The sequence below is a fragment of the Cervus canadensis genome, chromosome 9 (genome assembly GCF_019320065.1).
Source record: "Cervus canadensis isolate Bull #8, Minnesota chromosome 9, ASM1932006v1, whole genome shotgun sequence".
Classification (NCBI taxonomy): domain Eukaryota; kingdom Metazoa; phylum Chordata; class Mammalia; order Artiodactyla; family Cervidae; genus Cervus; species Cervus canadensis.
In genome coordinates, this window is record NC_057394.1 from 75,631,805 (window position 1) to 75,644,160 (window position 12,356).

Below are 12,356 nucleotides of genomic sequence, written 5' to 3' on the forward strand. Positions count from 1 at the left end.
AAAAATAGATCTGAAATAGATCTCACAGGCTGTATTTATTCATTCAAAAGCATTTATTGATGTCCTACATTATGCAAAATTGCAGTGCCTGGAACTGGGGACACAAAAATGAATAAGATAAAATCTTTTCTTTCAAGGAACTTCCAACTATTAGTGATTCTTATAGAAATCTGATGACTCTCTGCCTTTAGTATATATGTAGAATGGTCTTAGGTCAATGGTTAAAAAGGTTTTATAAAATTTCATAAAAATAGTTGAGTTCTTTGATTACGCATAAGCTCATGTAAAGCTGGATTTATCTAACATGCTGACTAGAGGCGAGAAGGGGGAAAAAAGCCAGAAGAAAAGTACTAATTCATGGTGCACAACTTGAGAATCTCCATTGAACAGCTGCGTTGGAACACTCACCCTTTTTGTTCACATGGAGTTGCTCTCTGGAATCCTCAGATATCCATGGTCGCCCGAGGGCTCCTCAAATGTCACCAGGCAACAACAAAGTAACACACATGAAGCGGCCCTTCTGTGACATTCTTTATGAAAAGCATTGAATTAAATTATTGCATAACGAATGATCTGCATATGAAAGGCAATGAACTGCTGGAGAACCCAACTGAAAACAAGGCTGAATTTGATTCCTACCTCCACTGATAACTTACTGGCCCCCTGAGAAATCTTACTGTGACCCAACTTCCCGATTTGGAAAGTGGGAAATATTAATAATGTACTTATGACCTCAAGGCAATTATGAGCTTAATTTAGGGAGATCATTGTAACAGAGAAAACTCCCATTTATCCCTGACCCCGTTCCTCTTATCTTCCCCCCCCCCCGCTCTGGTCAACCTTCCTAAATGATTAAGAAATTTCCACTCTGGTTGAAACCATTGCAATGGTTTGTCATAACCTATGGAGTTTCTAGGAAAAAGGGCAACAGCTACACTTAGACTCGTGGTAAAGAATCTACAGTGCAGGATCTCCAGGAGACCTGGGTTCAATCCCTGGGTGGGGAAGATCCCCTGAAGAAGGAAATGGCAACCCACTCCAGTATTCTTGCCTGGAGAATCCCCGTGGACAGAGGAGTCTGGCAGGCTACAGTCCATAAGGTCACAAAGAATTGGGCATGACTAAGGCAACTTAGCATGCACACATGTGCCATTGATTGTGCTAATAAGCATTATTTTATTTTATCCTAATGACAAAGACCTCCTTTATTGGTTATCTGTTTTATATATAGTAGTGTGCATATGTTAATCCCAAACTCCTAATTTAGTTTTCTATGTTTGTGGGTCTATTTCTACTTTGTATATACATTCTTAAATTACTAAATAAGATAACCTATGTGAAAGCATTTAGACAGTCATTTTAATTAGTTCACAAGTTTCAGTACAGAAGAACCACCTGATGCCCTTTGTTTCTTTTTTAATGTTTTATTTACTTATTTGTCTGCATTGGGTCTCAGTTGTAGCACACAGAATCGTTTAGTTGCAGCATGTAGGATCTATTAATAGATCTGACCAGGTATTGAACCTGGGCCCCCTGCACTATGAGTGTGGAGTCCCAGCCACTGGACCACGGAGAAGATCCCTGTGCTCTTTCAACTTACATGATCTGGGATCCACTGGCAAGAAAATCAGAAGAAGATCCAGGAACCTGTGTTTTTAAGATGCTTTTCAGAAAATTGTGAAGGTCTAGATCTGTGGGACACACTTCAAAGACACCATTCTATCCACATAGTGGATGCTCTAAATATGGCCTCCTTTCTTTTTTCTAGATGCCTGAGTACAGGAAGAAAACCAATGACAACAGTTTTAAGTTCAGTACATAGGACATGAGTTCAGTTATAGGATACTGTGTGGTTTACTCTACTTGACTGAAATACACTAAAATGAAACTTCATTTCAAATTTAACCTCTTAGGTTGATGGCCTCTGTAAAACTTCAGTGTTCAAAGTGGTGCTTGGGTAAAGAAAGCTCCTACAGAAGCTCTGGTGTGATAAATCTCTTCAAGACTCCTCCAGCACAAGGAGCAGCTAGAGTAATGCCAGGTGGGGATGCAGGGGATTTCCTGTTTATTCTTTTTACCAACTAAAATGATTTTATACATCCTGTGATTTTTGCAGTTGTTCTGAAAGGAAGCTCTTATATTTAACTCCACTGAAATGTAGTACTTATGTTTTTGGAGGAGGGGAAGATGGGGATAAATCTCCTTTACCCGTCTCACTAGTTTATGAATTATATATTCTTCCAGCTTTACTTCTCTGCTGTCAATAACAGAGATGATGTTAGACTTCATAGTACTGATGATGAATTTCTAAGGTTCATAAGTTATGTGTCAGACGATTCAGGAGGCAGTATATACATTTTTTGGCTCTTCCCCACTCCTTTTCCTGTCCTTTTGGCATGTAACATTTGGATAGTTTAATCCAGCTCATAAAAAGAGAAGGGGATTCAAATTAAAATTCTTCAAAGTACCTCACATAAAAAGGTTTTGTGAAGAAACGGATTCAAGCTCATATCACAATTTTATATTAATTTTGAATTTTGTCTAATCATTTTCTTTGTTCTCTGTGTATAGCATAATCAGGTGATGCCTATGGGCAGAGCTGTTGCTTAGTGACAGCAAGCAGTGTGTTTGGGAAGGGCCCTCATCCCATTCTCTTCTGGAGCTACTGAGGCCTTATATCTTGATATGTCAGCCTTTTTAGGGTTGAATAAAGGCTAGAGATAAGAGGTAAGTTGAACGTGCACAATTCAGCATCAGTAGGAAGTATGACTATTTGCCCTGAAAGCTCAGTTGTGTCCATGATGTTTTCAGAGAGTGACAAGTAGCCTATGATACTCAAAGCAAACTAATGGCAGACTTTTTGATGTTAGGTTCAGAATCCTTTCAGTTTACTTACTACAAAGAGAAAAGATGTGATACATACTTTTGATATACAAGGAAGAAAAAAATTAATGACAGTGAGACAGACCCAGCCAGAGCCAGTAAGAATAACATTTACTGCAGAGCCTAAAAAATCACTCCACTCTTCAGAAGGGAAGGTGTAAGGCGTGAACTTGACATAGATATAAGAGATCAATAGAGTGAGAGTATTTGTTGCTCAGTCGTGTCTGATGCTTTGTGACCCCATGGGCTGTAGCCTACCAGGCTCTTCTGCCCATGGAATTCTCCAGGCAAGAATACTGGAGTGAGTTGCTGTTCCCTTCTCCTGGGGATCTTCTGGACCCAGGGATCAAACCCAGGTCTCCTGCATTGTAGGCTTATGATGATCAATCTGCAAGTATTTATTACTACCTTCAATGTGCTCAATAGACACATAAAAACAGAACTTTTTAATATGATGGAAATAGAGTTGTTTTTGTTTAATTTAGGTAATCCAAATATATTAATCCCTTGAAAACACATTTTGAAAAATCACATATCTCTTCATTAAACATTGAGTGAAAAGTAGAAAGCAGTGAGATCAGTAGGGGATAGGAAGGTGATGAAACACTACATACCTCTCCCTGAAGAGTTTACATGAGCATTTTCAAGATGTTTTTGTGAACAAGTTGTGGAGGATTCTTTTTTTTAAGTAGAGAAAACAGTCTTGATTAATACCTTGACTTTGAAGCTTGAACTTGAATTCTCTATTCGACATCACCTTTTGTTTTGTGTTTGATATAGTTGGGTTGTAAAGACACTCATTGACAAAAATCTTTTAGAACTTTTAATTCTGGATAAAATAAATCCAGTGTCTAAGTTAGGTATCAGCCCTCATCCTCTACATAAGGAGCTTTTGTTATGCAGGAATGCCCCAGCTGGGGAAATGCCAGTTAATAGATGCAGACAGATGGATTTTGATGAGAGTCTACACTGTTCACACCCGTTTAGCAAATGTTTTCTAATATTCTCAAGTAACACCCTTGAAAACAAATATAGATTTGCTTACTTTAGAGTCAGTAGTTGTTATTATCATTAGCAATATATAAAAATATCTGTTCTGTTTTTGCATATTGAAGTGCTAAATTCATATATCACATTATATCTCTAGACCTTTGGCTGCCTTGTACATACAGAGAAAACACACACACGCTGAATTTAGAACAGACTTTGGCAGAAAATTATTTCAGCTGTTGTGAAATATTGCACTTAAAAAAAAAAAAGCTTCCCTCCCCTCCAAAGTCCAAGCGATCGTCAACTATGGAAATAGCCTTATGAAGTTTCCAAAGGGAATGCAAGCAAATCCCTTTGGTTGTTGTTACTTTCTTCTCAGTAGAGACTGTGAAACTAGACCAAAAGGGAATAATATTAGAAGAGAAATCAGACCGGTCCAAGGAGCAAGGGAAGAGGGTGTTTCTGACCAGAGCCATTTCGTGGGGTCTGGTGGTCTGTTGCCTGGCACTAACTTAATTGAAGGTCAGAATTTCAAGCTGAAAGTATAGGAAACTGGGAAGGCAGATCAGAGATGGTGCGTGGAGGTGAAAGTGTGAGTGTTAATATACCGAGCACTCTCCTTGAGGGCAGGGAACTTTGCTGGGTGTTGTGGGTATAGTTGAAAAACAAAGATCTCCTAAAACCTGCCGTCTAGGGATACAATGACTTTATTCAACAAATAGCACTTTTAATTATCGAATTAGAGTTGTGGAAAGTGCTGTACAGAAGGAAAGGTGCTACAGCAGTGCAGCGAGGAGACTGACAGCATCTGGAGGGTTGGAGAATGCTTCCTTGAGGAACGGCATTTGAGCTAAGTTCTAGAGTGCAGTATAAATTCCTGAGCAGAAAGGTGTTTTTTAGAAAAACAAACAAACAAAAAAAACGTTTAAGGCCGTGGGAGTAGCCTCAGAGTCTGTGAAGCCTCAAAGTCAGGAAAGCACTTACTTGGGTTAGAACAGGAACTGGAAGGCCCCTTGAGTGGATGGAGACAGAGAATCAGTAGGGGACAAAGCTGGTGGGCATTGTTAACACAGCATCACACATTCTTAGGGGACCCCCTTCACATTTTCTCTGTGTGTACCATGGTGGCTCTGGTTGATAATGCTCATTTTCCCTCTGAAAGAAAAAAAAAAATCAGGATTTCAAATTTATTCTCTTTTTCTGTTACAGTTGTTACCTGTCTCTGTTCCACCTCGGGTTCTTAAAAAAAAAAAAAATTGTTTTCTGTGTCTCATGAGAAAATCATACTACTACTAGTTCATAATGACATGGCAAGCATAATTTAGTATCTACGGTGGCTTTGTATATATTTCAAAAACTGGAATATTACTTCAGATTAGTAGAAATGTGCGCTATCTTATATTATCAAGGTATATATCAATTTAGGTTTTAAATATGGCAGTCTCTTCTGTTTTACTTTTGGTTAAAGGACTGGTTTAGGAAAGGAAAAATAAATCAACTCTTGTATACCAAAATAGAAGGCTTTCCAGATTCTATTTCTGAATAGCTGAATAATGTTTCCATAGCCTTTGCATCACATCTGCATATGCAGCAGCTGCTCTATCATTCCTAAAACTCTAGCATTTGTTCATATTTTAAGATGCTCTACATTTTTATGAGCAGATGTAAGAGTTCAAGTTTTATTTGAGGAAAACACGCCTTTCCAAGTTGCAAAATATAATTTCTGGTTCATTTCTTAGGAAATGAAAATACAAGATATATTTTCTAATGCACTCTGGTGGTTTAACTTCTCAGCCAACTATGCAGAGGACAGCATAAACCACAGACATTGGGCTCCTTCCACCTGTCGGACAAGATTTCACTGATTGCATCGTTTTGAAGGCTCATGTTACTAAGACTTGGGGCTTAGTTTTAGTTTATTTGTACACTGTGTACATTATGAAGAAATATAAGTCATCCTTGTTAATTGTCATCATCAGATTTGAAAAATAATACAAGTGAGGCTATTAGATACAGTGGTGAATAGTAGTATGAAATTGGTAAATGAAGTCGATTTCAAAATGAGACTGAATATTTGTTAGGCCACTGCACTCATGTTAATCACAACACTGTGATTAATGAGTGGTGAATTGATGGGATCTGCTGAGCACCTACTTTACTGAGAATATTCTTTTGCACACAGGTCATAGCAGAATAAAGAGAGAGAGAAAAAAAAAACAGAGCCTCTTCTTTGTAAGAAAATAAAAAGTTTACCTGATAGACAAAATATCTTTGATGATGCTTTTAAAAATTCCAAAAATTACCAAAAATCACAAATGAATGCTCTACCAACTGAGTGTATAAATGCCAAAAGAATAAAGAGGAAAGCAAATTCCAATCAGCATAGATCATTTGTAGGAGGCCTGTGAAAAGAGACAAATTTTACTTGATTGGAGAGGGAGGCCTGTGGCTATGATGAGGTCCAGAGAGGAGGAGAGTCCTGGTTCTGTGTCTGCTAGTACCTTCTCACAGTTGTGTGGCTGGAGGCAAGATACGCCACCACTCAAACTCAATTTTATCATCTATAAAATAGGGTGGATTATCATTTTGTTGTGAGATATTAAATAATATACGTAAGAGGATAGTGATGGAACAGGGTTAAGTATTAATACTTAAAGTGTCAGCCTTTATTATTTATTGTTATATTCATGAATAGAAATTGTAGGAATCAGTCTTGTTGGGCACACAGAAAAAGCACAGATGAAGGAAAAGCACAGAGGAAGGAACAAGCCTGCAGAGAAATAAGTCAGTCCATTTTAAACAATGGAAGTGTTATTTCCAGCAGATTAAATATATTAAATATTATTTTAAACACCCAGTGTTTAATGATCCCCATAAAGTTGTGTAACTTTTAAATGTCCTTAAAAATCTAGAGGTTATTCTATACCTCCACAATTAGAAATACAACTAATTCGTGACTCACCTTTAAACAATGTGTTCCTTATGGAAGAACACATTGTTTAAAGAGTGTTCACTCACCTAAATGATGGAGAGTGTGACACTTTGATTCAAAGTTCACTAGTCCAGTTTTCCATTTAGAATCATATACATAGAAATTCCATCTTTTAATCATTTTTAAAAAGTCTGTGGGTAGAAATGTGATCTGGAGAAACATACATTAAATGTGTAGTGTGAATATACTTTGGGAATTTCCAGGTTCTGAAAAAGTCACGTGAGGAGCACTGGGAGGAAGACCTAACATGCTAGGGTCACGTTCAGAAGAATGCCGTTTTCTCATGCTAGTTCCCTAATCCCTACACACACTATTCCAGGAAACCCGTGCTGCCCTGATCCCAGCGCAGGTGGTTGGGTGCCCTGATTCCACCCTGGGTGGCTTCTGTGAGGGAAAAAATGCCCTAGAGTAAGAGATCCTGGCCCAAGTCACTCAACAGAGCCAGCTCTATTTTCTCGTGTTAAGTAAGTATCGGTACCTTAGTCTTTGTGAAAAGACTAAAAGAAAGAACATTTGGCAGCGGGGGGGTCGGGGGGTGGGGGGTGTGTGTGGGGTGGGTGAGAGGGTGGGATTCAGTAACTACATGACTTGCTACAATCAAGATATCCAATTGCTCTTAGATGTAGCCAAAAGCTGTCCTCACCTTGTTTTGTTTTAAACATCTATTATTAGGCTTCATGATGACTTCTCTCTAAAATATAAGCTCATTTAATATTTATAGTAGTAGGCACTACTATTCTACAATTTTACAAAGGAGGAGACTGAGATGAAGTGAGATGAAATAACTTGTCTCAGGTCAGGCAGTTAGCAAGCCAGCAGGTAGGGCTTTCAACTTGGATATCTGGTTCCTCCAAAGGGGTGCTCTCCCCATGCAGGCTGTAGCACCTCATCTATCCTGGGGAGGTATAATAAGGAGCATAGGGATATGCATCTTTTCTCTGTTGAGGGTTTTTTGTAGACTTAGAAACAGTGAGCTATGGGACTGAAGGAAACTTTAGAGATCATCTATGAATCCAGATCCTTCTTTTACAAGTTCTCCCTAAAGACCAGAGAAGTTAAGTGATTGACTCACCATCATAGTGATCTTGGTAGTAGAAACGTGATAGGTACCCAGGTCTCCTGAGTCAGTGCTCTTTCCATTGTGCTGCCTTTCTAACGTCACAGGAGATAATCTAATTACTGTTAAGATCACATTCTTTGAAAAAAATTAATTGAGATATAATTCACATAAAATTCATGCTTATGAAGTATGATTTTTAGTGTATTCACCAAGTTGTACAGCCATCATCACTATCTTATTCTGGAACATTTTCATCACCCCAAAATGCCTATATGTAGTCACATCTATTTCTTCATTCTCCCAACCCTTAGCAACAGTTAAGCTACTTTATGTCTCTATGAATTTGTCTGTTCTGGATCTTTCATATAAATAGAGTGATATAGTGGGTGCCTTTGTGCCTGGCTTCTTTTACTTAACATGATGTTTTCAAGGTTCATCCATGTTGGAGCATGGATTAGTGTTCATTCCTTTTTTATGACTGAATAATATTGTATGGATATACCACGTTTTACTTATCAGTTCATCAGTTGATGGACATGTGGATTTTCTCCACTTTTTGGCCATGATGAATAATGCTCCTATGAGCATCCATGTCCATATTTTTGTGTAAACATATGTTTTCCATGTTCTTGAATATGTATCTGTGAGCAAAGAGGAGGGCAAGGAATGGGGCACTATAGCCTCAGAGGTCAGCAGGGGAAGAACCCTATGATGAGCTGAAGTGGCACTAAACCAGGAGAGTGTGATATCTCAGAAGCCAAGTGAAGAAAGAATTTCAGGAAGGAGGGTGTGACCAAAAGTGTCAAAAACTTCTGAGATGTCTGGAAAGATAAGGACTGAGAAATTGTCATTGAACTGGCAAGATGGAGGTCATTGGTGACCTCAAGAAATGAGTGTGCTGGGGTGGTAGAAACCAAAACATGGAAGTGTGGGTTATTCAGGATAGAGAGGAAGATGAAGAAGTGAAACTACTACATAAGTCTCACATGGGTGCTATAATATATGCTCAATAACACTATTGATGCTTGTAATTTGAGATCCAATTCAGAGGGATCACAATATATTGGAAAGGGCACAAGCTTTGAAGTCAGACACACCTGATATTACACTCCAGTAATATCACCTGCTTTTTCAGTGATCTTATACAAGTGACTAGTTAAGTCATTGGACTTTATTTTCCCTCATCTATAAAACAGTGATTATAATACCTGTCATACAACAATGATATAAAGACTAGTGATAGTGAAAAACCCATCCTGGGATAGTTTCTGGCACACAACAGTCACACTGTAAAGTGTCAATTTTATATTATTCTTATTATTTTTTAAATTACCAACCAAAACCAAAGCTGCTGGTATTCTATGTTGCTTATCATAAAAAAAAAAAAAAAAAAATCTAATGCTTTGTAACTCAAATGACTGGGAAGACTTTACAAAAGAGGAGTCACTTCACTTCTGTGTTTTGATGGATGACTGGACGCTTTCTTGGGAAAGAAGGTCCAGTGGCATATATCTGACGGGGGGACCACATATGAGAGAGAGCACTTGTGTACAAGGGATGCCTGAAGTAAGACACAAGCTGGAGAGAAGGGCTGAGGGTAGAGTGTGAAGACCCTTATAAATCATGCTAAAATAAATGTGATCTTTTATAACATTGTGTTGTTTAGTCACTAAGTTGTGTCGGACTGTTTGTGACCCCATGGACTGTGTACATATGATAATTATTTCCATTTTATTACCAAAGCTCAATGCCTCTATGAACCTGAGTCTTAAAGGGGTACACTTACTAACTTCAAGAGCCACATGTAAATAGGATTCAAGATACCACAAAAGCCCATGGCATTCACTTTAAAGATAAATGTACAACCATCTGGGTGCATCAGCCATTGCCATCAAAATACTGGTACCTGAATGACAGTCTGATGCAAATGTAATGACTTCATGGGGAAAATGTTATATGAGGCCTCCAACTGATCATTTTTCCTTTACTATGAGGTTATGACCTTTCTTCTTTTTGATTTTAAAATGTCATTTTTAATATTTATTTCTTTTTACTTATTTGGCTGTGCCTTGTCTTAGTTATGGCTTGGGAACTTTTAGTTGTGGTACATGGGATCTAGTTTCCTGACCAGGGATCGAACCCGGGCCCCCTACATTGGGAGCAAGAGTCTTAGCCCCTGGACTACCGGGGAAGTCCCTAAAATGCCATTTTTAAAAAATAAAATGACAAAAAACTAAAAGGTAGATAACTTCAGTTTTTAAAAATCCTTCCCTGAGTCTGTTAAATCTCAAAATCTGGGATGATTTGTCTTAAAATACACTGTCCCTTAAATCTGTAAATGTTGTTTCACTTAATTATGAAGGGATCACAAAGAGTCCATAAATGCCATTGCTGCTGCTAAGTCACTTCAGTCATGTATGACTCTGTGAGACCCCATAGACGACAGCCCACCAGGCTCCCCCGTCCCTGGGATTCTCCAGGCAAGAACCCTGGAGTGGGTTTCCATTTCCTTCTCCAGCGCATGAGAGTGAAAAGTGAAAGTGAAGTCACTCAGTCGTGTCCGACTCTTAGCGACCTCATGGACTGCGGCCTACCAGGCTCCTTTGTCCATGGGATTTTCCAGGCAAGAGTACTGGAGTGGGGTGCCATTGCCTTCTCCGAAATGCCATTGCTATTGGGAGATAATCACTGAGACACATAGGAGTCTTTTAGGATGTTCTTCTCGTGCTTCAGGCAGCCATTCAAAAGTCCCTAAAGGAAGTCTCTGTACATACAAAATGTGAAGACTGGTATATGCATACAAATACACAGTTGGTGACTCCCAACCTCTCCTGAAGGAGGTTGATCAGATGCTTAGATCATACAGAATATTCTTGCAAGATATCAGCTGAATGGAAGGATTTGGTGAACTGGATAAAGTGGAGAAGGGCCATTCTACCAGGAGCTTTCACGTGCTAAATCAAGTTTCTGTAGTTTTTGTTTCACATTTGCATTACTAAGAGGGTTATCCAAGGGGAACTGTGTTCCAGCTTGATAAAAATATTTTAGAAAGTGTTTTATGTTTTTTCTTCCCAAGGATGTTATAGATTACACACATCATTCAGATTTTACATAAACCTTTGTAATGTCAGTATAAGGGTGGGCTCTCCCTCTGTCTCATTCTATTGATATAAGCTAAATATTCTTAGTAATCACATACATTCTAAACAGAGTATACTGCCAGGTACTGTGAATATAAAAGAACAACTTCTAGTTTTAACTTGATTACTAGGTATTAGATGGGAATGAAGCACTAGTATCAGAGGAGTACACCAGCTTTGGTATTCTCACAGACCCGGGTTTGAATCCAGTTACTGGACAGCTGAAAATTTTGCTTGGTGTTCTGTGGGGAGCCAACAAATTAGATGCAGGTGGAAGTTTGGACGAGTAGGTTTCAAAATGCTCTTCAAAACAGGTGACTGTCAAAATGAATTTTTAAGAATAAGCAGAAATTCACCAAGGATGGAAGGAGGGAAGGATGCTCTGGCAAGGATCGGCAGCATGCACAAAGATTTTTAGGCATGAAGCCGTAGCAAGATGGAAGCATAGGTTCTAGGATTACTGACCCCAAATCAAGATGTCTGAGGAACATACAAATGGAAATATTCAATGGGATTTGGTGGCTTCTGCCTGGATTCATGTGAACTTTAATTAATAAAAGTAAGAATTTATTATGTGGGCCTCCCAGTGAGCTCAGGACTGGAAAAGGTCAGTTTGTATTCAAATCCCAAAGAAAGGCAATGCCAAAGAATGTTCAAACTATCGCACAATTGCACTCATCTCACAAGATAGCAAAGTAAAGCTCAAAATTCTCCAAGCCAGGCTTCAATAGTACATGAACCGTGAAATACCAGATATTCAAGCTGAATTTAGAAGAGGCAGAGGAACCAGAGATCAAATTGCCAACATCCGTTGGATCATAGAAAAAGCAAGAGAATTCCAGAAAAACATCTGCTTTATTGACCACACCAAAGCCTTTGACTCTGTGGATCACAACAAACTGTGGAAAATTCTTAAAAAGATGGGAATATCTGACCACCTTTCCTGTCTCCTGAGAAATCTGTATGCAGGTCAGGAAGCAACAGTTAGAACTGGACATGGAACAACAAACTGGTTCCAAATAGGGAAATGAGTACGTCAAGGCTGTATATTGTCACCCTGCTTATTTAACTTATATGCGGAATACATCATGTGAAATGCTAGGCTGGATGAAGCACAAGCTAGAATCAAGATTGCCGGGAGAAATATCAATAACCTCAGATATGCAGATGATGCCACTCTTATGGCAGAAAGTGAAGAGGAACTAAAGATCTTGCCTCTTGATGAAAGTGAAAGAGGAGAGTGAAAAAGCTGGCTTAAAACTCAACATTCAAAAAACAAAGATCATGGCAT

At 38.7% G+C, this 12,356-nt stretch overlaps 1 protein-coding gene across 3 annotated transcripts in view; it reads left to right on the plus strand.

Moving 5' to 3' along the window:
- The window catches only part of STARD13 (StAR related lipid transfer domain containing 13), a 219,686-nt gene that overhangs the window by 17,383 nt on the left and 189,947 nt on the right, over positions 1-12,356 (plus strand). The window contains exon 1 of one of the 3 annotated variants that reach the window (XM_043477443.1): positions 1,914-2,041. The exons of the other annotated variants lie outside the window; for them this stretch is intronic. Coding sequence (XP_043333378.1) covers positions 1,918-2,041 — 124 coding nt within the window. The 5' untranslated portion in view covers positions 1,914-1,917. Of the gene's footprint in view, positions 1-1,913; positions 2,042-12,356 lie in introns of those variants that run through there. 3 annotated transcript variants of the gene reach the window in all.